The sequence below is a fragment of the Dipteris shenzhenensis genome, chromosome 22 (assembly GCF_047967505.1).
Source record: "Dipteris shenzhenensis isolate YYH24624 ecotype China chromosome 22, Dip_SZ_1.0, whole genome shotgun sequence".
In the NCBI taxonomy this organism is placed as follows: domain Eukaryota; kingdom Viridiplantae; phylum Streptophyta; class Polypodiopsida; order Gleicheniales; family Dipteridaceae; genus Dipteris; species Dipteris shenzhenensis.
The window spans coordinates 1,631,873-1,659,060 of record NC_141617.1 but is presented as its reverse complement, the minus strand read 5'-3'; the positions used below and the strand labels follow the sequence as shown (position 1 = coordinate 1,659,060).

The following is a 27,188-nucleotide window of genomic DNA, read 5'->3' as shown; positions in this document are numbered from 1 at the left end:
TTACTCACTTCATATGAATGCTCAAATATGTTAAAAAAAGGTTTTTATCAAGACCATGTCTCTAAGTTTCATGAGCTCTATTGTGATGGAGAGTTTCACGAGCTCTATTTTGATGGAACAGTGTTTTTGAACACCACATTTATATGATGGATGTCAAAGCTCTACCATAATCCTATTGCATATGTCAATAGTGCAATTTATCAACATAGAAACATATGCATTTGGCATTAATTTGATACATCTAATATACCAAATAAAAATGGACAGTTGTTGCAAGTTTAATTTTGTTTTTGAACACCACATTTATATGATGGATGTCAAAGCTCTATAAATCCTATTGCATATATCAATACTGCAATTTAATTTACTCCAATGAATCTTCCTAATGCAACATCTATAAATTGGCTTTTGTTTGTGGTTTTGATGTATATGAAACAAGAAACATCTTTCTTTCACTAGCAAATCAACAAATGTTTTGGCCATGGGATTATGTTCACATCTATTAAGGCCTTTTGCCATAGCAACATATGGAAGCTTGTTGCTTGGCTTCTAGGAATTGGGAAAGTATTGTGCATGGTCTAGTCTTTCCCAACATAACTGAAACTTGGGTCCTCAATTGAGCTAATGTTTTAATAAAAAATATCAAATTTTACTTTTGAAGTGACTATATTTTATTTCGTGGGAATTGGGATTTTCCCAAATTCTCTAATATAGTGTTCTAGTCTCTCCATCTCCTCCTTTATTTCCACCCTCCCTTGACCATCAGACACATACAAGTATACCATATCGATATTTTTGACATCTATACAACATACACATTCCAAGCAAAAAACCAATGCTAGCATCTACAAAAGAAATATAAATTGAGCATAAGGGTAATGCCTTTGAGAAGACACTTGAGGACAGTCCCACAGTTTTCTTATTCTACTTGGGCACAATGACAATCAGAGAAATCCACTATGAATTCTCCATTGGCACTATGAATTGAAGAAGGTGCTCCAGCTTTTCCTTAACTTGCTTTCCCACATGTAGGCTCATCCTGCATCTCTACATTTTGGTTGTTGTGGCATCCCTCTTTAGGTTGAATTGGTGCTAGTAAAACTTGGGGTTGAGGCCTCGCATGTTAGAGAATAATCCCATGCAAACACATCAATGAACTTTGTCAGTAGTGATGCAAACTCCACCCAGAATTCCTCATCAAGCACTATGCTGATCTTAACTAGTCTAGAGATCCCATTAGCTCCTAGAAACATTGTGTCAAGAGGACATCCTCCTAGACATTTGTCACTCAAGTCATGCTTTCCTTGAATTCTTGCTCTTGCTCAAAGACATCCCACAAATCTAAATCCACAAGAATTGGATCATCTATCACAGTAGTGGAGTTGCCATACTTGCAAAAGGTCCTTGTAGTATGTAGTATGCGGAGATTGCTTTAACATGTACTATGAACAAAGGCACAAGATCTAGATTTGCATGTAGGAACTCTTCCTCCTCGATGTCTTCTAGGCCATCTAACATGTTGACCGTTTACACAAACAATGGTCCTAATTGCTCCTTCCAACACACACACTGCTCCCATTAGAATGCAAACTTTTTTCTTTCCTCTCTGCAATGACAAGGTATTGAGCTCCCAGTTCTGCTCTGCCACGTAGCTAGGGTTAACCCAAGAAGAAAATGTACTTTGGATTGAAATCCTCCATGTTGAGTACCATGAATGAGACGATAAAGAAGATCCCCACAACCTCCATCACCATGGCTTTGAGCATTTTAAGTGGCCTAACTTGCCACTACTGATCTCCCATTTGCAACAAGAATGGTGTTGGCTTCCACTCAGTCCAGTCAAGGTTACAATGTTGACAATGGACCCTCCATCAATCAGCACTTCTTGTGAAAAGAGATGTCCTTGTGATCTTATGGAGATAGTTGGAATCCAGATGTCAGTGAGTGGTACTATCGGAATTGGAATTGAGTTCACTTCATAATCATCCATGTTTGGCATTGCAACTCCACATGTCAAGGATTGCATGAGTTGTTTATGAAACTAAAGCACCAAATTCAACAATCTCCCAAGAGAGATCTGGATGGGGGCGTCTAAGAGTTATTTAGCTCCATATTACTCTGAAAGTGTGGCTACCATCTAGGTTCTCTATCACCTCTGATACACAGATTGGAGCTAGTTTTGGAATGGCTTTCGGTTGGATGGGATCTGTCCCCAACCTTCAGTGGCCCCTATGCTACCTTAAAATGTGGCATTGCCACAATCTTCACTCTGCAGATTGTCTCTGCCATTGGTTTGTGAACTGAAACCTCTTTTAAGGAGTCAACTCCTTGACCTAGTCCACCACTTGTCATCGCATTGCTTCCTACACTAGCCAATGAAGAAGTAATGTCATCTTTGCGGATGAGCCCCACACCACTTTGCTGGATCAGCATGACTGGGTGTAACATTTGGATTATCATCCTTGATCTGAACCACCAACATGCTTGGCATTTTTCCATATTTTTTGGTCCAAATATTTGGCCTCTAGGCATTCATTCTACCAATGACCATCTCCTAGGTAGAACATGCAATTATTTGGTCAATTTCCACCATGATCACCACCTCCTTGTCTGCAAAGCCATGGCCTCCTCTACTGTCGCCACCTTTTGAAAAAGGTTGATCCACAATCCCTCTAGAGTTTGTGAAATTGTCTTCTCTTTGTGAAACCACCTCAAGAATGTGACCCTAATAGCATCCTAGGTTGTGAAGTGATCTGTAGGGTGTTCTGCCACCATCTTGATGGCTTCCCCTGCAGAGTTGACTCAAACACCACTTCCTTTTGCATCGCATCCACAACACCTGGTATATTGCACTTGCAAGATGCTTGAGGCATTTAGATATGGTAGTTGAGGATGTTAAAGCAGATGCCAATTTTAAAGTAGTGCCACAACAAGTCATTTTTGATAGCTTGCTATCAAGGGATGCATATGATATTCATAAAATGTTCCAAAATAATGTTAACAAAAACATCTTGGAATGGTGTATGAAAACCATCAAAAGTATCTTCCTATGGATCATCCCTACCACATCCATGCTTTATTTGGCGAGCCATACATGCTAATATGAAGGAAGAGCCTTAAATGATTAAGGCAGAGGATCGATTGGCCAGATGGCATGATCCTAACACACTGACACCTCCCACATGGCATGGAAAAAATTTCTACTTCGAACACCCTTTCTTATTAGAAACATTTAAAAGTCACCTTTCTTTAGGATTCGAATCAAATATTAAAAATTGTATTTAAAATCCTATGGAAGCTTCTAGTATATTAAAGGTTTTACACATAATTTCCATACAATAGACTATGAAAAATCAAAATGTACCTTATCAGCTTGTGAGATGATAATTTTGCAAGGTTGCAGTTTCAGAGTTTATCTCATAAGCATTATAGACGCTTATTTATATGCTCACATGCTCCAAAATTTCAGCAGGTTATTGAGAGACCCCATCTCAATGTCATGTGTTTGATATTGTGCATAGCGCTAACACATAGAGTGCTATAAAGTAAAGGGGTTAGATGCCCTAACCCTAACCCTAAAAGGATTTGTAAATATTCTATATTTTTTACTAAATCTAGTGTACAGCTAGTCATTTGTGGTGTTGTTGTCTCTATTTTACCCAACTGCAGGTTCCGAGGGTGTTGGTCACCTATAGTTGTGTCATTGCTCATTGTAACATAGGTGTTCACAAGTGTAGCATAGGTCCTCAGGTCGCGTTCTAGTGAGAGGTGTAGGCTAAAGCGTGGAAAGAAGATCTCATGCATGCATGAATGAGAAAGAGGGTTTGATTATAACGATTGATGGAGGCTCTTGCCTCCACGGGAGTTCAAGGGTTTAGAAGGGGATTTTAGGGTTAGAAATGGGGACAGGGTTGAAAGAGTTAACTAGGAGTTCCAGGGTTGAGAGGGGGTTGCAGAGTTTAGGAGGAGTCCAAGGTTGAGGAGTGGAGAGCTAGTCTCCTTCTAGGATTTGAGGGGTAAGGGTTGAGGAGGAGGGAGCGAGGAGGAGGAGGAGGGAGGAGGAGGAGAAGGGAGGAGGAGAAGAAGGAGGAGGGAGGAGGAGGGAAGAGGAGGAGAAGGGAGGAGGAGGAGGAAAAGGAAGGAAGGAGGAGGAAGGAGAAGGAGATGGGAGGAGGAGGAGGAAGGAGAAGGAGATGGGAGGAGGAGGAGGAAGGAGGAGGAGGGAGGAGGAAGAGATGGAGGAGAAGGATGAGGGAGGAGGATAAGGAGGAGGGAGGAAGAGGAAGGGAGAGGAGGAGGGAGTTCAAGGGTAGAGAGTGCAAGGGTGGTAAGGGCATGCTAGAACACAATGGTGTAAGAGAGCATGGACGCAATGGAGTTCAATCGCACGAACTCAATAGTGAGCTTGAACACTGAAACCCAAAGACTCAGAGCTTCATTCCATTGAAAGATATTTATACATGTTAGTCTCTACACAATCCATGGGTACCTCTGTGGTGGGACCTCTTTTGTAGGAGACCTTTTGGACAGGAGTCCCTCCACTTTTGGGGGGGACCTTTTGGGTCTCTACACAAAGTGGGGGGACCTTTTGGTCTCTAACAAAGTTAAGGGACCTCCGAAAGTGTAGGCTTTTAGTCTTTCTCTCTCTAGATTTAGTCTTTCTCTCTTTAGATCTTGATTTTGCAAGTATGATTGGATCTTTTCTAGAGAGGATTTTGGCTATACTAATCCCTTAAGATTTGTCATACTATCTTTCAGGCTCAAGATATTACAAGCGGAGCTTTGCCGCCCGCTACTCTACACACACAATGCTCTCATAGTTGTTGTCCTAGAGTGCATATCCGGCCCTTGTTGCCACAGGGTTAACAACTCCCCTGGACCACCGATTTGATTATCCGTCCTTGGTTTATGGTTGGGTCTGCTGCGAGCTTCTTGTTGATTTTTTCCTTGTAATCCATGAACACCGTAGATTGCTTGCTTAGTTTTTAAGAAGCCAGTGTCAACCATTTCTTCAAACAAACAAACATAATGCCCTTGAAGAGATATGGCCCTTTAAAAGAGGTGAATTGTTGTTTGAGCATCTATCTGTTGATTTGGATTGAAGCTGAGGTTGGGCAAATGGTCTTCAATGGTGAGGGACACCTCCAAGATGACTGCTAAGGCTTCACTGTATCTTGCACTTTCCTTGAGTGTTTTGTCATAACTGCTTTGCATAATTGATGCATGTCTACTATCCAAGGCTCTCTATCCAAGGCTCTGATGAGTGTTTCCTAGCTTGCTGATTTGATTTTAAAGTTTTTATGAATTAATGGCCAATTGTGAGGAGCATCTATGTTATCTGGATCATGATGATTGGCATCCCACCGGTAGCGATGGGGCACCGCATCAAATGTGGGATGCATGCGAAAGGAAGATGGAGCCTACATGTATTCAAGGAGGTACTTTTCATTAAGAAGCTTTGGTCTATGCCAAGCAGGCTGTGGCCCCAATTTCATGCTAATGTTTGGAGTGATTTGTGTTTGGTAGATACTTATTGAAATTCCCGAGAGGTCCCATCCTCCTCTTGACTGCATGTTTGGGTATTGCCTCCAAAGACCACCAATGGGATTACCAGGCATGGGAATCCTATCTGTATCTTGTTGCAACTCCCTTGTGGGTGTGCAAATTGGATTATCCAATTCTTGAAGCACATTGATGGAATCATTAATGGTGTCTTCCATTGAAAAGTCAAGGGACATTGGAGGAACATGTGGTCTTGGGGGAGAGGAAGAGGTTATAGGGGAAAAGCTTGAGGTTGAAGCAAGTAGTGAATTCAAAAAGTTAGAAGTAGGGATGTTGGTGGAAAGTGGAGGGAGATCAGGACAAATTGATTTAGAAACTTGATAAACCTCAAGGGATGGATTGTCAAGTGTTGGAAAAAAGTTAGGTGTAACTGGATGATAGGAGTTAGATTCTTGGATTAGGCGATTGTGTTGAGAGGCATGGCAAGGAATATGGATTAGCGTGGATTTCTGGAAAGGTATGGAGGATAGTACTAGAGTTAGGTAGGGATGTGAGTAGATCAAAATAGAGAGTGGCAAGATAGGGGAGATTAGATTGAAGGTAGACCATAGATTCCTCTAGCAGATCCCTGTGGCTTCTGGTAGGCATTGATAGCTTTAATTTTGGATTTTTCTGGGAGTTGTATCCCATGGAAGTTGCTAGTGATTGTTGCAATAAAGGTAGGAGTCCAGCTATTACCCGAAGAGGGGGGCTTCCCATCAAGCATTCATATAGTAGTATTGCATCAACCTTTAACCGTATTAGATTTGCATGCACTAAGAGACAGAACACGTTCCTCTCATCTTCATCCATGTGCTGGCATAGATCTTGGAGATTCTTTGTGCTTATTGGTCTAGTCCAATCAAGACCAGATACTACATGTAACATTTTGATTTGCAAGTGTTTCCAGAGTATGAGTATTCTTCCTTCAAGGTGATCCGCTTACTGAGCTCTTAGTATAATGTAGTACTACCTTGTATCAAAAGATCTTGTGCTGACCCCTTCGCATCGTCATCGCCTTGACCAGTAGTTGAATTTCCAACTTGGAAATTATTGCTTTTTGACTTTGCCACTCCATGCACTTATCTTTATACTTACCCAATGTGGAGGTGTATGCAAGCTTTAGACTATTGAATTGTTGAGCTGCTTTTGGATGCCCTAGAAATTGACCATTAAGCATGCAGAGTTGGAGTATCTCTTTTTCTTGAGCGTCCACTTCTACTTCGATGTGCACAAGTATCTCCCTTGATGCCATGCCTTCCTTCTCTAGTGCTTGAATTTGACATTCACCCTCTTTTGAGGCTATTTTGTAGCTCATTATTTGTGTCTAATGTGGCATGGAGCCGATCCTCTTTAAGTAGTAATCTTTCATTTAATTGCACCAATTCCTTCTTGATATCATCACAAGTGGCTTGCATATGGGAGAGGGATAACTCGACCTTTTCCTTTTGGTTCAAGGCATCACATAGCTATAGGTGTTTATCTTGGAGAGAAACCGCAGCTTGTAGGGCATCCTTTCTACTTTCTACTAGAGCATTTTGTGCAAGGAGTTGTTGCTGCATTTGTTCTGCCATGCTTTCCTTGAGCTTCATAATTTCAGTCTCAGCACTTTGCAACTTGGATTGGAGTGATGGGAGCATCTGTCTTTCCATTTCTCTTTCCTGCTCATCTGACACCATGGTAGCAGATAATTGAGACCATTGATGTAGTTGTTGGCTATGATGTTATATGATCTGGAATGTGCTATGGCCTTGCTTGTATTCAGGGATGTTTTTATCGAAGGTATAGAAATATAGTATTATAATATACTGGCAAAATTTTTTATAGATTATTTTTGAAAGTTTCAAAGAATTGGCGAATTATATTTTTTGTTATAATTTTTGTTTCAAAACTTGGCTAAATATTCTAGGACATTTAAAAAACTTTCAATTTTCACAAATATATTAAAAACTAGTTATATTAAAAACTCTGTCTTTTCCATTTTACATAATTTCAAAATACATGAAATAGCTAGCATTTAGGATACTGTATAGTATGCAAAACATAAAATTGTTTAAGGATAATGAATATCCTTCAAATCCAATGGGGGAAGAAAATTCTCAAAGTCTAGTTTAAATAGTCCAAAAAAGCTAATTATAGCCTTTTCTTTTACAGCTTGACTTCCAGAGTGCTAATGCTCTATTATACGGAAAGCTACTAACATCATAAGAACAAGAGTATAATCTCAAGCTAAGATCTAAGTTATCATCTAGCTTATTATGAAGCTTATTCTTCAAGTAACCGAGAGTACTAAAACACCTTTCATCCTCAACTGAGCCAAGAATAAAGGTTTGACTTAAATTTGCAAGCTTGAAGTACTCAGAAATGTTAATCTTGTAGGAATGTACTGCGAGAGAGCTTGTTCCAAAGCCGAACCATTGAACCTTGCATTTGAACATTTTCCATTAAATTACTTTGCTGGCGCATGACTTCTCCAAAAAGGGAAGACTGTGAATAAAGCTTTCCAAAATCCAACAAACCATTGTACTTTATATTGTCCATGTCAATGTCCCATCCAAAGTGTTTTTTGAGAGCATCCAAATGATTCTTTAGACCTGCTTTGATATTTTCATAAGATCCATTGACCCAAAAATGTGGAAATATGATGGTAAATGCTTCCATTAGGTCATTTCATGGAAACCTACTTCTAATCTCATCTACCACTGCACTTGCAACTTCACTAAGGGCATTTTTCACCGTTTGTACTTTCTTTAAAAATTCTCTTTTTTAATGTATTGTAGTCTTTTGTGTCGTTTGTTTTCTCTTGTCATCCTGAAAATCTGATTGTTTGCATGAAGGAAAACATATCCTTCCTAGTCACATGTTAAAAGTGAGGAATCCCCATCTAGGTCTATTAAACTTTTCCAATCTTTGAACAATTTCTCATCTTGAAAACTGGAGCTTGACTTCTTATCGTATGCTATTGTTATACTCAAATTAGTGAGTTTTATTGCCTTGACATATTCATTGATATAAATATCCTTCGATTGCAACATTTTACTCAACATATTCATTTTGTCTAAAAGTGGAATAATTCCACACAATCCCAATATCGAATCTATGTTGGTCAGTTTATGATACAAAATATCTGCCTTTTCAACCTCGTCTGAGCCTCTTCTTCTGCCTCCATGTGCATTAAATAGACCAAAGTCTTGTATTCATCCCACAATCTTTTCACTGGCTGAACCAAAGATATCCCTCTAGTATCCACATTCTTCAAAATCTTCCTCCCTTTTGTACCCAGTGCTTCTGCAATAACTCTAAATTGATTGTATCTTTTTGGACTCTTGCAAAAGTAAGAGTAGCTTTTTTTAACGAACGTCTCGATTTGTTGCACAGATGGAAAAGTGGACACAACTTGTAAGCTAGATTTGTGCGATGAGCCATACAATGTATCCCAACATAGTAAGGAGCATATTTTGTTTCTATTTGTACAGAGACACCATTCCGACAACCTTGCAAGACTGAATCACCATCACATGCAAAACAAACAAGTTTCTTGACCAATCTCAGACTCTGTCACACCTCCATACTCTTTTAAAGCTTGGATCAAAACTTGGAGGATTACCAGAAAGCGAGCGAAGAAAAGCGAGCGAGGCCAAATAAGCGAGCGTGGACAAACAACAATGCAAGGTGTTATCTGTTTAATAACAACCACATCATATTCATCCACGACAGCCAATTACCACAATTTATGCTCCAAGAAAGCTTAACCACTCGCCTGCATCTTGGCTAGCATGTTTCCAGAAGTACATGTTCAAATCATGTTTCCTTTGCTGTGAAAAAGTAATGATAAAATAAAACATTGAATGCTTTCAATAATGAGAATAGTAACATATTACATTAACTGCTCTTCATGTTGTCAAAAGTCACCTTTTTTCTAAAAGTTATTAACTCCATAGCACAAAAAGCATATGTCATACAAAAAAAAATTGATAGAAAAATTTGATGCTTCAAAATATCTTCCAACCCTTGGAATGATTGTACAAAATGTTTTTTTGTGCATTGCCAAAACATGGAAGCACACCTATGTATATCATCCGCTTCCAAAGGAAATATAAAAAAGGGACATCTAGGCTGCCTACTAAATGCTTCATGGGTTTCTTCCACCTTCAAAAAATACAACTTAGTGCAGCATCATGCAAGGAAGCACACCTACATATATTATCCGATTCTGAAGGAATTGCAAAAAAAGGGCATCCAAGCCATACACTACATACTTGATGGGTTTCTTCTACCACCCAGAGCTTGAAACAATTCAACTTTTGTCAATGCAGCCTGATGCATAAACTGATGCACCATTTCAGTTAAGCCCAAGACAACAATAAACACGAAGTATATGTGCTTGCAAGGCATGTAGGGACTTTTTCTTGCTTCCCTTTCTGTGAAATCAAGGCATGTGCAACGTGGAAACTCTGAAATCAAGACACTATATGTTAGCCCCTTAGACATTGATCCTATTGTACGAACATGGAATACATGCACCTCATGTGGAATAATGATGTTCTCTCTCACCACCTCCCCATTTTCTGTAACTGCCTTGTGTATCCTTTCGTTGAAATCTTTATTCAACTTACTTCTCCATGAAACAAGCTTTCCATCACGATGAGAAGGGCGCACATGGCTAGGTGTATGGATCTGCTGTGCATAAGGAGGTCCCATCACACCAATAGAATCATCACTATTAAATACGAACCCTGCCCTTACAAGGGCACCCCTCTCATCTAGAGTCATTGATGTCCCACTTGCAACCTTCCATACACCTGGAGAGACCCCAGGAACACCTTGAATGGATTTATCCACATTCCATGTATGGGTGACAGAAGTATTACAAAACCATACAAACTGCTCTGTCACTCCATGAGAATGTTGCCTTCTTCCCTTAAAACAAGGGGTTGGCACACCATAACTTGCACTTCTACCAAGTGCATTGATTAGTGCCCCACATCGTCTCCGACTCTCTGCCAAGTAGCCAAAGCATGTGACAACGCTATGTGGTTCAGTTCTCCTGATCGCCCAATTGGCTTCATGAATATCTATCTCTCTACAAACCACGTCCTGTGATGGACTTTTAAAATCAATTTGTCTTCTTTTTCCTATCACTCTCCTTGTTGTCACTGTCATGTATTCTGGTCGATGACTATCATTTGCATGGACCGATGTTGAACATTTTGAACCCCTCTTTCTTCTTATGCTCACCGATTCTGTTATTGGCCTATTCATCTCAGGAGATTGTATCCCACCCTCTTCAATCACTATGTGTGATAAATCCACAAGCCTATTTCTGTCCCCTTTACCAGACCCACTACCATCAAGTATTCTTCGCCGGAGAGCATCCAAATTTGGTCCTGTACCCAAGTGTCTTCCATTCATAAAGGCATTGTAGTGGGCACTCTAAAGGACACTCATTGCAAGATCTGCTGCACAAGCATCATACAATGTTATGTGTTTTGCATATCCATGTGCTGCTCTCATGCTAGAATGTTTTGTCTCTGAAAGGTTCACTGTAGGAACAAATCCAGAGTGCTCTTCTTGCTGCAAGAACATTCCCCCCCACTGGTTGACTCTAATATCCCACCAAGCAAGCCACGTATGCAATGTTAGTAGCTCACCCTCCTTCACATGAATTGGGGACCAATACAAATTCAATGTTTGTTTGCATTGGTCTGCAGAAGTTGAAGTTGTTGCCTCTCTCCACTTCCGACATAGAAGTTTATGCTCCTCCTGAAATTGTGGCTTAATGCGTCGTCTGGTGTGCTCAACCATACTCATCTCCCAATGGAAAACACAAGTTCTTTCTCTACCATCCATCACATTTTCCGGTCCCCCATTGTAAACAGTGCGGACAGCCAGCCAATTTGCTCCTGCTCCATCTGCCATGAATCCACGGAATTCAGGTTTTTTAAAACCATTCTTCTCCATTGTATTGTTCAATAGCTCCCAAAATCGAACTTGAGCATGGTTATCCTCCACCTTGAATTCACATATTGCTATAGTTAATAGTTCCCTTATGAATGGGTCATACACATGAGCACCCATTGTTGACCATCCCCTCACTCGATGCACATGGTCAAAATGAACCCATTGTGATCCCAAGCTACCACCAGGCCGCATGCGATTCACTAGATCAACTCCTGATCCTGGACCAATGGTCGACATTTTGAAGATATGTGGTTGTTGTTCATCTTGCAATTGTTCAGGAAATAGGATACTTTGTAGGTATGGATATTTGCATCTCCTCTTTAAATCAAGTATTGAATCCATTCCACCATCCCCTCCTCTAGCCTCACTTCTTGCGCTCTGCACCACTCTCTGAAGCCTCCTTCTCTGGGTCATTGGTGTAATGGTTTCAAGCACTTCTTCGAACTTTTGATCATCTAGCGGCTCCACAACAACCCCATCCTTTGCTAGCATCATCTCCATCACAAGGTCTTGTGCCACAGACACCTCGATATTTTTGCAAGAGGAATTTCCATTCAACCTTGCACACATTGAAATGAGATCATCTACTTGCATTTCCTTTGCTCGACTTCTACCTTTTTCAACTGGATGGTCATGGAAACCCACATGCACTGCGCATCTCGTTGTCTTCACTCGTTCATGGGGAAAGCAATAATATATAATAGCACTGCATAGGTAAACACACTCTGGTATTGCATCACAATGCTTGCACACAAGTGACCCCAAGGCTGGATCAATGGGACTAGGTAGAGGAGGTCTCCTAAGCTTTCCTTTCCATTGTGTATCATTTAAAACTCCCATTCGTTCAAGGAAAGGACAATCCAAATTACAACATCTCAAATAACCTGAACATCTACTCATTCTCACAACACCATTGAAGCAGTCTTGCGAACATGTGGAATATTTTGTCCAAACATGACCATCAGCATTCTGTTCCATTCCAGACATTGGTGAACCCTTAGGCATAGGTGGAAGTTCAAAGACAATATATCCATCATAAGTTAGAGGAAGCTCAGCAACCTTCTCCACTCGAACTGCAGATTTGAGCGCAACATGAAGAGAACTATTCAAAGGCATCCTCTCTATCAGTGAAACCACACTATTTAGTTCATGATTCATAAAGTCACCATGAGAACCTCTTTTATAGGGCATGTGAACTCTTAAGGTTGATTGTTGGCTACCACTAATCTTGAACCCTTTCTGACCATCCTCTAAGTTTACCACTGGAAGTACAATGGCAAGCTCATCTATTCCGATTTCTTGATGCAGCTCAATGTCCTCGTTCTCAATGTGAAAGTGTTCCTTAAGCTCCACCAATGAAACCTCCAGGAAAGGAGTGTCAAAACGAATGGTCAATGATTCGTGTTCTCCAAAGCGAATGAAAACTGAGAAAGGCATGATTCAAATGCTAGAGCCAAGATGTAGCACCAGACGACACCAACCAAAGAACAAGAGAAAAGCTATCTACACAAAGGGTCCGAAAGCAGGGAGGCAAAAGAAGAAATGGCATAGATGTGTTGGAGACCGAAGAGAATGGAGCAAAGAGAAGTGTTGAAAGAGCCACTGAGAGGGATTATGGGAGAGAAGAGAAGAAGCAAGTTCGTCTCTGTAAGTGTCAAATGCAAATGGATGTCACTATTAGCATCCAAGGTGGTCGTTTAACTGCAAGTCTTTATTGAACAAGATGTGCTTATTTGTTTAGAATAATGGTAATCTTTGAACAAGATGCCTTCATGCATATAGTAACTTGAACGACGCCTCCATGCATTTCATTCAGTAAGGGTGTACATTTAATATAAATGAATAAAAAGACAAGTAACTTTCAAATTTATATAATTGAAAGACTAAAATATCAAGAAAAAAATTAAAGATTTATAATTACTATATTTTAATAGTAATAGTTAGAATGAGTAGTATCTTCAAATTCATATCTAAAATGAAAACTATCAAAACGTGTTAGTTTACTTCACATTTGCATGAACGAGCAATATTACTATTTCCATCATGAGTCATTACAAGGTGTTCTCCTCACATACCCATACCCACGTCTTCTCCGACCGTCTAATAATGACCAGGCCTGCAAAATCTGATAAAATCGTTTCTCTAAAGGCTAGGCCTGCCATCGATTGAGCATTGGGCGGGGTGACAGGTCCATTGGAATTCGAGAGGAGTAAATGCTGATAAAAGAAGAGGAAGATCTCAAGAAGCACGCTCTAGCATCCACATTCTAGAGTCTAGTTGGTAGCTAACCGGTTGATAATGGAAACATAAACCCATAAGGCCACTCCACTCAATTGCTTTTCGAGGAGAGCCATTCCTTGTCTGACGTTAACTGACCTCACTTCTTGTTCTTTGCTAGATCCTCACTTCTCTCTCTCGCTCTCTTGATCTAAGTCTCTCTCTCTCGCTTGCTTGATCTAAGTCTCACTCTAGAGGTAGAAGAATCTAATAATTGCATTCAAGCGTGAGCGGTGGCATTCAAGCGCGAGAGACAACGGCATCGCAACTCGGAGAACCCATGGCTTTGCTTAAATATTCGTTTACTTGTGTTACTTAAATATTCGTTTACTTGTGTTACTTATAAGCATTGCGAAGTTATGATAGCATCGCATCGTGGAGCCAAGCATTGCGAAGTTTTGGCATCGCATCGTGGAGCCAAGACCTTGAGAGCCTGCTGTTCTTGGATGTCGCCATCCCCGACTGTAATAAGTGCAGCAGTAGCCCTCCCTCACGGCCAACGAAAAACAAGTGTTGCTCAGTGGTTGCTCTGTGAGCCGTTATGGCGTCGATTTCCTGAGGACTTGCTCGGTCTTGTGCTCTGTCGATTGCCCCTTCGTTCTCTTGTCCGCGCTCGCACCCTGAACAAGGCCTGCAGGGCGAAACTACTCTCGGATCCTTCCTTCCTGCACGTCTTCAAGACTCTCCCCATCTCCGAACGCCTTTGGCTCATCGTGCACCACGACTCGCCTTCGCCTTCTTCGGATGGCTTGTTTGCATTCGATCCTTGTGAAAATTGTTGGTCTCGGATCCCTTATGATTCTCTGCAACGTTGTACCCGGAGATTAGATTGGCCGCGGAGGAAGCAAAGGCAATAAACGTCAGGGTGGCGAACAATCATGCAGTTAAAGAGCCAGAAGGAGTGACAGACATTTCTCCTGGAATAAACGTCAGGCCTTTCCCTCTCTCTCTTTGACTCTTCCGCCCCCTTCCCATCGATCCTACCACCCCTCCTCTTGCTTTCGGCACTCTCTCTCTCTTTTGGTAGCTTTAAAGTAACCCCCTCACTTCTCTCGTGGGAGCTACAGCCTACCACCTCCCTCGCAATTCAGCCATGGTAAGAGCTACTACGACCTTGCAACCATCGTCGAGAGCATACAACCATCGTCGGCGAGAGCATACAGCAAAGCCCACCGAAGAGAGCGAGAGAGAGAGAGAGAGAGAGAGAGAGAGAGTGAGTGAGTTTTCTTCGTCAGCGCAGGGCAAAGCGAAAGAGTTTCTGTTTTCTTCATAACTTCACAGAAGACACTGGTAAAGCTCCAACAGTCGCCTCGTCCCAACAACATATTGTCGCAACTTTCCTCGCTTCTTCCCGCTTATCCCCAATTCCTGCCCAGCATCCAGGTCAGTTGCGACATCCCCTCAAATGCAAATCGATTGTGTCTGTTTCTCAAATTTCCGCCCACAATTAGGAGATCAGCGTTGAGCACTCCTTTGTTCCTGCCTTTGTCTCACCTTTTTTCATGGCCAGCGTTTCGCTCTATGATGATCTTTCGAAGATCGGCCGTTTAATCAATTTCTCATTGCAGGATGGCTTCTCTGTTTCATTGATAGGCAGGGGACAACTTTGCCACAGACGTAGATCTCGCAGCATCCATTCCACCTCTTCCCCTCGCTCTGCCCCCACAATTATTAGTTGTGCAAAACACTCTCTCTCACTCGCTTGATCCTTATCGTGCTAGAGATTCCATTCCTGCCCTCTCTTGGATGTAGTGGCAGTTGGACTGCCTGGGGCAGCAAAAAGGGCAGCGCGTTAACTCGCTGCCCTTTTTGCTGCCCCAGGCAGTCCAACTGCCACCACAGCATTTGAACTGTGGGAAGTGTGGGAAGGCATACACACCATAGCCTGGGGCAGCAAAAGAGGCAGCGCGTTAACGCGCTGCCTCTTTTGCTGCCCTAGGCTATGGGATGTACGCCTTTCTGTATAGTCTAATTAGTCTATATTTTGGCGTCGGATTTTATCTCCTCGGGCTCTTCACGACTTTTGCTTGCTCCATTTTGTTTCGTTACTCCATTTTGCTTGCGTTGCTCGGTGGTTGTTGCTTAGGACTCCATGGTGTTCACAGGTTTTTTGTTGACTTGGTTGTGTAGCAGCCCGAGGTATCATTTCATTTCATAGGACTTGCCGTCAAAAATTTGTGCCCATATTCTACAAACCATATATACGAGGCATGTATGTGGTTGCTAGAGTTACCCAGAGTCATGTAAGGGAGGGGAACTTGGATTGTGGAGGGCAGTAAAAGAGGCAGCGCGTTAACGCGCTGCCTCTTTTGTTGCCCCAGGCAGTCCAAGACCCTCTCCCATGTGAGGCATTCAAGTGATATTCAACTCTTGAACGGATGAAAGAAGTTTACAAAACAAATGAGCGAGTGCAAGTCCAATATTCAAGTGTAGAGATAAGAGGAAAATTTTTAGAAAACCTTGTAGACCATCGGCATCTAGGTAGCATTTCGAAGACAGTCCTATTTATGCTCTAGAATTGCATGAGAGACCAAAAGAGACAGCGCGTTAACGCGTTGCCTATTTTGGTCCCTCGGGCAGTCCAATAGTCCCCTCCTTGCATAGCGATCAAAAGACCATGTGACCGATCCCTCCAAGAGTCCAATAGCATTCCAAAGACCATAAGACCTGTATACCAAAGCATACTTGGAGACAAAAGATGAAATGGTCGAAGCAACCTCTTGTGAGTATTGATACATGGAGGATCGAGTAGAAAAGCCTTGCTGAAAAGCCTTCATGAAAGACAACTTGAGATGCCAAAAAGAATAGCTCGTTAACGCGCTGTTCTTTTTCACTTCTCAAGGTGTCTTTTCATGAGGGTAAGGGGTAGGCATAGAAGTGCATATTTGCCACTGCAATTCCATATATCCAAGTGTATAGATACCACTGCAAGTTCATATACTATGTGCATTGGAGATGAAACTTTTTCTTGTAGGACACAAGTGGGTGAATGTTCCCTAAACTGGAAATCAATTGCATTGGTAGATACATGTATTTTTGTCTAGATATGTAAAATGATATTTATTCATAAGTGCGAGTTTACACACCTTTGCATTCATATATGTCAGCAGTTTGAGATATTTGTTTGAAGCTTTTTCCTTATGAGGTGTACACACTTCATAATCTGTTTGGGGCTTTGCCCTTGTGATATGTATTGCATATGTTTTCATAAACAAAACCTTTATCATATATATATGTGAAAAAGCTCTCATGTTTTTTTGAGCATATGGAAAGATTTGAGAAGACCTTTGAACCTGCCGTAGGTTATACTCTATCTATTGTTACATGTTGTTTCTTGTTTTTAGTTTTGGTTTTTATTGAAAAGGTTTTGAGAACTATGATTGGAAAAATGCCTTGTTTTTTGTCTTTTCAGGATGACAGGAAAAAAAGGCAGAAAAGTTCAAGTGGCACATTCTACAAAGGTGACAAGAGGAACAAAAGTAGATCACAATGTTGAATCATCAGTAGGTGGAACCGAAGAGCAAGAAAGTGTGGTGGGTCTAGAGGTTGAAGTATCATCAACTCAAAGAGATGAAGGTCCAAGAGTGGAGGAGGATGAGTTGGATGATAGTGAAGTTCAGGTGGAAGGAGGAGGTGATGTGATTGGCAAATGTAGGATGCTTGATTCAAACCAGTGTCCTCGCATTCCCTTGTGTAGGTTGATACCTTATGCAAGAGTGAGAGGACTTCGTGATGATGTATCTTCACTCAAAAGTACATTTCAAGTGGAGGGCTATCTCCCAGAGAAAGGGTCTTTCATTGTATCTGTCTGCATGTATCTGTCTGCAAGAGTGATGGAGGGGAGACAGTTGTGACAGATGATATGAGGAAGAGTTGGTCTCCCACCTGGAGAGAGGTGGATGAGGAGTTTGAGAAAGATGTGATGTCTAACACTGACTTTCATTTTATGTCGCAAAAGATGTTATTTGTTTGGGAGGGCAATCATAGGACCACTGCATGGATGAGTGTTATCAAGGAAATCTTTCCTACAAACAAGAAAAGACATGTACGAGTGGTATGCACAATAATTGACCCAAGGAAAATTAGTGAGATTGCTCTCTTGGCAGGGCTACAACGAATGAATTCGTAAGTACATGGACTCTTTGAATCTTCTCCACATTTGTGTTTTATGCTACTTTGCATTTATTGATTGGGTTGTGTACTTTACTGTTTGTTTTCTAGCATGAATGAACATGCCATTATCAAACCCAGTCTAAGGGACATACTCATAAATGCACACAACATTTGTGAGTGTGACTCTATGGTGTTTATGAAAACATTGTCTTCGAGTGAGATCAAATCAATAGAGAATTGGAGGGCTCAAGAGAGTAAAGGGAAGAAGCCATGGTTTCCATTGACAAGAGGTTATCTGGCAAGGCTTGTCTTCCAGGTAGAATGTTGCATTTGTATTGATGCTTACTTCTTTATCACTCCTTTGCTTTCTCTAATTGGAACTTTTGTATGTAGGTTGAGTACAATACAGAGCTTAAAAAAGCAATGGACAAAATATCTACAAAGCTACCTTTAGATCAAAGGGGAGAGGCAGAAGGAAAGCAGCGTACCATAATTCAAAAGAGAATTGCTGATAGGATGGGAAAGGTGTGAATTGAATTTTCTATATTTTGTTGCATTTATTTTGAAGTTAAGTGACTGACATGTCATCTTTGGATAGGTGTTGAATTGTATAGATCCTGGTCTTGGAGAGGCTTGGTTGGAAAAGTTGTTTGCCTTGCGCTTTGATGGTGCGGACTCTTGCGTGACATTGGAGAAGCTCCAACTCATTGCAAAGTCTGATTTGAGATTAGAAAAAAAAAATATTTTCCTTTCTTTGTTAGAAGCCACTAAACCTATGCGAGATATGTACTTCATGCCTGTGGGCGACCTTGAGTACAGAGGGTGTGTTTCTTCTACCAATACAAATCATCTTTCATGGTGTTTGTTTGTTTCTTGCCAATAACATGACTCTTATTTTTTTATTATAAAATTGCATCAACTTTTACTGTTTAGGTGGATTAGTAGAGAGATATTTTTGGAGAAGGTGGAGAGACAGTCATTGAAAGTGCTTGAAGATTTGAGGGTGATCACAACAATGGGCATGCCTTTGGATACCCCTAAGGATTACACATTGCAGCAATACATGGAGGATATAAAACTGGAGGGGAGAAAACATATGTTTGTGGTGCTAAGATCAAAGGAAACAAAGATGGAGAGCAAGGGTGGAAAAAAAGGAGATGGACTATCTGAGTTAGACATGGCTGCCCATAGGGTGGTTTATAGGTATGTTGTCAATTCATTCGAAGGTTCATTTTTCATTTGTCTATTTTTGTGCTATTGATTCATGTAATTACACAATCATTGATGGTTGTTCCACTTGATTTCTTGACCCTTTGATGGTTTGGGACATCCAATTTTTTTGTGTTTCTTGGTTGATAGATATCTCTCCCACTTGGCAATAGAGAAAAGGATCTCTGACATTCCAAATTTGTGCAAGAGTTGGGTGGAGATTGGTCATGCTGCATGCATGTATCCACCTGGCATGCATCGTCTCTCTCAATGGGAATTAGCACATTGTCCCTGGTGGATAGATTTTCCTAAAGGACAAGTACTGGTGCGAGAAAGAGACTTGTACAATACTTATGCTTCACAAAAAGCCAATGAAGCAAGTAAGGACAAAGTGGAGGGAAGCTCAAGGAGAGATAAGAAAGAGAAAGAGAAACAAGAACATCCTACAGAAAAAGGTAAGGAAGATACAATATGATTGTTTGTTGATGTTGTCTTCAATTTGTTTTGACATTGCATTAATAAGTTTATGATTGTTCTCTTTCTAGATGAGGGACCATCTAGTCCTATGCGGCATGAAATGGATCACATAGAGAGTGCAGGTAAGGGTGTTATTGTGTTCTGCATATGTAGTTGTTCCTTTAACACTAGTTTTACCTGTAATTAATTTGCTTTTGCATATAGGTGGAGAATCAATCTCGGGACTTGTGAAGCAATACGTGTTCCATCGATCACAGTCACCTGACATTTCCTTGGCCCGTGGCATCACACCTTTGTTTGCTTGTACAGTTGAAGATTACATTGCAATGGGCAAAGACTTTGCTGACTCTAAAAGAAATGATAAGTATGCTATTTTGCATGAGTTTTTTATTACAGTGGCTAGTCGAGATCAGGACTACAAGAGGATGGGTAAGAAGGTGAAGTGGGCTTCAGATTTTATATTGCTCGATTTTCCATCTGGCTATCCACTTGATGAGAGAGGATCCACTCCTACTTGGAATGTTTTGCTCGAGGACCATGTGCGGCATGGGCTTGCAGTTGCATCAGCTTCTTTGTCTGATAGTGGTTGGTTGGCATGCATATGTCCTTTGGCAGGTAAGGCACAATACCACAATTGACATTTCACATTTTTTGTTTCCATTCTACTAGTTTTAAATAAAATTAATTGCTTGTAGGACAATGTATTGGTTGGATGGAACGGTTTGCATATGTCCAGGGCTTGGAGGTTGTCAGACGTGTGATCATTCATGACAAGTTTCCATATGGATTTTGTAGAGAACATGATAAAAGTGTTAAGGTAAGCTACCATCCCATGCATTCTATGTTTGCATTCCATGATAAAAGTATCTTTGACAAATGTCTCCTCGTTAGTCCTATGCATGCTATGTTTGGAAGGATAAGTCCTATGCATGCTATCTTTGCCATCTTTCATGCTATAATGCTTGCTAGTTGAAGTCAATATACTATACATGTTTTTCTCTATGTGGTTTCCAGATGCAATCTTCAGTATTAGCTCTAATACGTAGAGCAAAGAAGAATCCAATAGTTTCTTGGGAGGAGAGCTTTCCACTTTTCCAACAGCTTTTGATTGATCCACGTGAAGATGTCTGGACTCATTACATACCTCCCTCTGCAAGGACAATCGTGCCAATGTCTTCTCAGCTAGCACGAGGTGGACTAGAGAGGAGTAGTTTTTTTGTAGGTTGCATTATGTCTCTTCTCTGTGTTCCTGGAGGGCTGGTTCTAGAGATGGGTTGTGGTACAGCCCCTCTTATGCGTGCTTGTCAGGCCATTGGCAGGCCTTGTTTTTCATTTGATTCAGACAACGGTATTATGGCTAGCATTGTTGAGCCACTTGTGGCAGATCATTCTGGAAAACGGATCAGGTCAGAGCATGATGGAGAGGGGGAAGAAGAGAGAGTGGAACCTGTCACAAACCCCTTTGATGAGTAGTATGCTACTGGCCCTGAGTTTTTTTGTTATATATTTTGAATGCTAAAATTGAGGACTTTGAAAGTGTTATTTAGCATCTTTATAATATGGTAGATAGTGAACATTTACGGGTGCCTTTGAATCAAGAAAGTACAAATTTTGATGCTTTGGATAGTGTTTGTAAGGCCTTGATCTAGCAATTGATTTTTTTTGCTTTTTGTTGGTAGCGAATTGTCTTTTGTATAACACATAAGGATGGCAAGTTCTTCTTATTAGAAATTATTTTCATTGTTCCACTTTGACTTACTTTCCTTTGAAATGTATGTTTTGTTGTAGTTTGTTGCCATGCTATGCAGAAAAAATGGCAAGATTCATGACAGCCGACAAGAGATATGATGAGTGGCAATTAGATAAACCACATGCGCGCAACTACTTTCTTGATGATGAATGTCAAGGGGATTAGAACATGGTTTAAAACACCATTTTGTTCATAGACTGATAATTGTTGTGGTGAACCATGGATACATTTGGAAAGTTTTGGTCTAGTGCATTTTGCGGGTGAAGTGGTATATCAATAGTCATCTATGTTATGAGTTTGGTAATTAGTTTATGTTCTTCAAGTGAAAGATAGGGTGAATTGTAAGTCTGATTATTGGTATGCTTATTATGACAACATCTTGCTATAGTAAGTTCGGTTTCAAATTTGTTCTCATCGGACGAATTGTAAAAAAACTCGCTCGCTTCATTGGGCCCGCTCGCTTTTTCTCGCTCGCTCTATTGACTACCTCCAAAACTTGCACTAAGTTATTAGCATTGGATTCTGAATCAAGTTTGTGTACATGTAAAAAATATGGTTTTCTCTTATTGTTTTCCACCACATACAAATGCATTCCCAACCACGATGTAGTATCCATAGCTGTGTACTCATCCAATGACACAGAAAAAAAAACTGCAAGTTTTAAAGTCTCCTTTAAGTCATCAATTATGACTTGGTTCATGTGGTTAGCCATATCTGTTGCGCTACTCCTTGACCAATGCATGCTTGCCAAATTAGGAACATCCAAAAATTGAAGATATGATTGGTAACCCGAGAAGTCTATCAGTGAGTGGCCTTGCTTAAATATTTGCATGATAGTTGAGAATTACACTATATTTTCTCTATCAAACTGATCATCGATACATTCCCAAAGCTTTTTCAATGATCCTTCACTTTTATTTATGCTAGACTCTTGTGCAAGCAAGAACTTATTGTACTCAATCTCATTTTTTAAGTGGCGGTTATTTTCCTTGTCCCATTCTTTGATCACTTTCTTTTCATTACTTGTACCTTCTACAATCTTGTAAACCTTCCCACAATGCTTCTCAATTGTATCAATCTTCAATTGTAACCGTGCCTCCTTTTTCCTTGCCCACTTGTCCTACGTCTAACCAAGGATATTTGGCTGCCCAATCTTCTTGAAAATTCCTACAAATATCCCAAGCTCTCTTTCTCTTCTGCTTACTTGAAGACTTGCAACTTTGTGATGCATTCTCAATGGCTTCTTCAATTGGTGTTGACATTGATGATATTGTTTTTGACATTTTTCCACTTTCCAATCCAGTTAAATCCACTACCTCATTATTTGTCAATGATGTGCTAGCTGATGAATTTTCAATCCCAATTGCATTCCCTTGATTACAATTTTGTGATCCTATCTTCCCTGCTTCCAATACTTGAAAACCCAAATCCCTGTTAAAACTATCATTGTTAAGTAGTGATCTAGAACATTGATTTCTAGCATGATGCATTGTGCTCGGAGCATGTTTAGGAGTCCCATAAATTGCTTCATGATTCATGGATGATGAACTTGAGAGTAAATTCTCTGGTGTACTTGATGTTGTAAACATGTTTATATTAGTGCCCAATGATGTAGAAGGTAATAAGAAAGATGTCATTTTTGTATTTTTCTCTAGAGCTTGAACTTTCTTCTTTCTTCCCATGATAAGTACCTATTTGAAAAATTATGTCTTTATTAGTTGAGCATAAAATAGAACATAATTTCTTTTCTCTAAACACATGCTGAAAAAATAGCATAATAATTCTTATCCTTATAAAATTATGTGCACTTCAAGTGTGTTGCAAATCAAGTATAACACATCTTCCAAGAGAAGAAATACTTTAATTTATTTTCATACAAATCTACTATATGAATACAAAATGAATATAAGTCCACCACATGAATACAACAACAAGATATTGCTAGCTTCAAAGCAAAATTCATCTCATTAAGGGGCCCCATTGCTAGACTTGCATTACATCCAAAGCAGCATTCAAAGGTAGACTGAGTATATTTTCTATGTTGCTAGCTTCAAAGCAACATTCATCTCATCAAGGGGTCACATTGCTAGACTTGCATTACATCCAAATGTTGATAGGATTCTATAGGTATCCATAAGTGCTATTCTCTCTAAAGTATTCTCAGTCATCATCTTTTCAAAGGCATGTCTTTTAATACACTTTAATAGTGCACTATCAGGCATATGGCGAGATTGTTCAAAATACCCAACTGCATCTTCCCAAAACTGTATAATCTCTGTAATTATCCATCCTAATGCATATATGTCTGACTGAGGGCTATACACACCTCTCCTAGAAAAACATTGAAGCTCAGGTGCAAACCACTTCTTTCGTGCATGCTCTTGCTCTTTCTTATGCTTCCTTTATGTAAATTGTTGGTCAGTCTCTAGAGGTGTCTTCTTCATATCCTTAAAAGCTTTTCTAGTCTCTGAAGAAACTAGTGCCATCCCCCAATCAATTATGCCAACTCTACATGCACCATTTGCTATGAAATCTAATAGAATGTTACTAGGATGTAAGTCTGTATGAATCCATTGACCCTTATGTAACCTTGCTAGTCCAGCAATGAGTGCATGTATAATGTGGTGCACATTTGAACTAAAGTAGTTAATTTCCTCTATTTGCTCCCTTGTGCATACATCTTCCAATGTTCCTTGTGCCCTTGCCTTCATTTCTTTGCTCTTTTTAGGACTATGTCAACATAGCGCCTAAACCTGCCTTGCTCATATGGTAAAGTTCTCATGAAGTCCATCAAGCTACCACCATTAAAATATGGTGTGATAGTCCACAAGGGCTCTTCTGGAGTTGTTGCAATAACACGAACAAGCACAAGATGCCGAATTTGCATTTGTGCCTCCTTCCTTGCCTCTCGTGTATGATCCCCTATGTCACCCTTATATTGCTTTCCAGCACAGCATATATGCTGTAATAATCCTGGAGCACCTATGAGTTGTACTTTGTAGACAAATCCATATGTGCCAGAACCCATCTTTTCACCAACTTGGATCTCATTTTCAGTTATGTACATCATGAAGGACACATTGCTTATATGACTTGCCCTAATCTGTAGCTTTTGAGAATCACTACCTTGTACTTCTCGTGTTTTTCCATTCAAAATCCTTGCACTTATTTCTCCTTTTGCTACTTCCTCCACCCTTCCGAAAGCAATTGCTGACTTTTTCTCCCAACTTACAACTAGTATGGTTTTCACATCCGACTTTATAACCTTTGTCTTATTTTTAGCCCAAAAGGAATTCCATAAATGCATCTTTTCCTCATTAATATCATTTGCAAATGTTGGGTTCCTTGCGCATGCTTCATTAAACCAGGCCAAGACATTCCCAATGTTGCTCTCTACCCATAGCATAACATCAGTGTCCCATTTTGTGATCCCTACAAGGTGTTTCCTGTTAGTATCTAGTTCTACTTGACGCCTTGTATTCAAAACAACTTTGCTCTTTAGAGTATGCAATCTAGAAGTGCTTTCTATGGTCATCTCCATCTCCTTTGCACTCATGTTATTTATCTCTGCAAGAAGCTCATCCCGAAGGACCTGATTGACATACTTCCGCCGTCCTTTAGATAACTCAAAATCAATCGCCTTATGCTTAGATCCTTCCATCCCTAAACCATCTGTAGGATTAAAACAAAAGAGCATTCAAAAATAGTTCTAAATCTAAGAAATGGAACAACTTTATCATAGCCCAACATACATGAAATTGATATCAACCTATTAAAAAAAGAATAATCACATCACATCATGCATACCAAACAATAATGCTAGCTGCATATTCACAACATAAACTTTAAAAAAATAAATAAGCATATATTTTTGCAGGTTGTCAGCTACAACTAAGGAACCTGGTCCTAGGTCGTGGTGCCTCTTAGCCCCCTGCCTTAAGAGCGTAGGAACCAAACACCACTTCCTGAATCAAGCCCTTATTTCATGTTTGAAATCATAATACTACACTACATAAAGCATGCCAAACCAATTTCAACTTACTCTATACAATGCACCAATAAATACGTTAAAAAAGAAAGAGCACATCACAGGCAATGATGCATATGCATATTCATAACAAAAACTTTTAAAAAATATACAAGCATACATTTCTTCAGCTTGTCAACTAGATCTAAGAAACTTGGTCCTAGGTCATGGTGCCTCTTAGCCCCCTACCTTGTGAGTGCAGGAACCAAACACCACTTCCTGAACCAAGCCCTTATTTCATGTTTGAAATCATAATACTACACTACATAAAGCATGCCAAACCAATTTCAACTTACTCTATACAATGCACCAATAAATACATTAAAAAAGAAAGAGCACATCACAGACAATGATGCATATGCATATTCACAACAGAAACTTGTAAAAAATATATAAGCATACATTTCTTCAGCTTGTCAACTAGATCTAAGAAACTTGGTCCTAGGTCATGGTGCCTCTTAGCCCCCTGCCTTGTGAGCGCAGGAACCAGACACCACTTCCTGAACCAAGCCCTTATTTCACGTTTGAAATCATAATACTGCACTACATAAAGCATGCCAAACCAATTTCAACTTACTCTATACAATGCACTAATAAATACATTAAAAAAGAAAGAGCACATCACAGACAATGATGCATATGCATATTCACAACAGAAACTTTTAAAAAATATATAAGCATACATTTCTTCAGCTTGTCAACTAGATCTAAGAAACTTGGTCCTAGGTCGTGGTGCCTCTTAGCCCCCTGCCTTGTGAGCGCAGGAACCAGACACAACTTCCTGAACCAAGCCCTTATTTCATGTTTGAAATCATAATACTACACTACATAAAGCATGCCAAACCAATTTCAACTTACTCTATACAATGCACCAATAAATACATTAAAAAAGAAAGAGCACATCACAGACAATGATGCATATGCATATTCACAATAGAAACTTTTAAAAAATATATAAGCATACATTTCTTCAGCTTGTCAACTAGATCTAAGAAACTTGGTCCTAGGTCGTGGTGCCTCTTAGCCCCCTACCTTGTGAGCGCAGGAAACAGACACCACTTCCTGAACCAAGCCCTTATTTCATGTTTGAAATCATAATACTACACTACATAAAGCATGCCAAACCAATTTCAACTTACTCTATACAATGCACCAATAAATACATTAAAAAGGAAAGAGCACATCACAGACAATGATGCATATGCATATTCACAACAGAAACTTTTAAAAAATATATAAGCATACATTTCTTCAGCTTGTCAACTAGATCTAAGAAACTTGGTCCTAGGTCGTGGTGCCTCTTAGCCCCCTGCCTTGTGAGCGTAGGAAATAGACACCACTTCCTGAACCAAGCCCTTATTTCATGTTTGAAATCATAATACTACACTACATAAAGCATGCCAAACCAATTTTAACTTACTCTATACAATGCACCAATAAATACATTTAAAAAGACTTGCTACCCATGTGGCAGCAGATCTGCTGCCTACATGTCAGCCTTAATTCTTTCCCTACTGTAGTCAATCCTCTACAGCTACTGGCTATGGTGTATGAAAGACCAAAATTCAAATAGACATAGATAAGGGTCTATTGGGAAAGATTCCTCTTCATCAAAGACTGCAGATTGAATTCCATTTTATGTCTTTGGAGGATGCTGCATGATGCTAGCTTATGCGGATGTATGCTTTTATTCCTATGTACTTTAAGAGTGGCTACATTCTGCAAGTAGTTTTTCTCGTTTCTTTTTTCTAGACTTCTGAGCATGTTGAGCAATGAAGGTGCTTCCTTCTACTCCAGATTTTAAGAATCACATCTGGTAAGCTTCCTGCTTGA

The 27,188-nt window shown here is 40.1% G+C and overlaps 1 protein-coding gene across 1 annotated transcript; it reads left to right on the top strand.

The window, feature by feature from the left end:
• Window positions 1-18,079: 18,079 nt before the first annotated feature.
• Window positions 18,080-27,188, top strand: LOC147887604 (uncharacterized). Its single transcript, XM_087393059.1, has 4 exons — window positions 18,080-18,208; window positions 18,286-18,417; window positions 18,491-18,714; window positions 27,134-27,188. Exons 1-4 carry the CDS (start codon window positions 18,080-18,082, stop codon window positions 27,186-27,188), a joined length of 540 nt encoding a protein of 179 aa, XP_087249185.1.

Excerpts from the sequence above, each read along its gene's own strand:
- LOC147887604 (XM_087393059.1), top strand. The coding sequence starts at position 18,080 with ATGGTGTTTATGAAAACATTGTCTTCGAGTGAGATCAAATCAATAGAG. Across the intron at positions 18,209-18,285 it reads TGGCAAGGCTTGTCTTCCAG|GTTGAGTACAATACAGAGCT; the intron begins GTAGAATGTTGC and ends TTTTGTATGTAG. Across the intron at positions 18,715-27,133 it reads GGCGACCTTGAGTACAGAGG|GTGCTTCCTTCTACTCCAGA; the intron begins GTGTGTTTCTTC and ends TGAGCAATGAAG.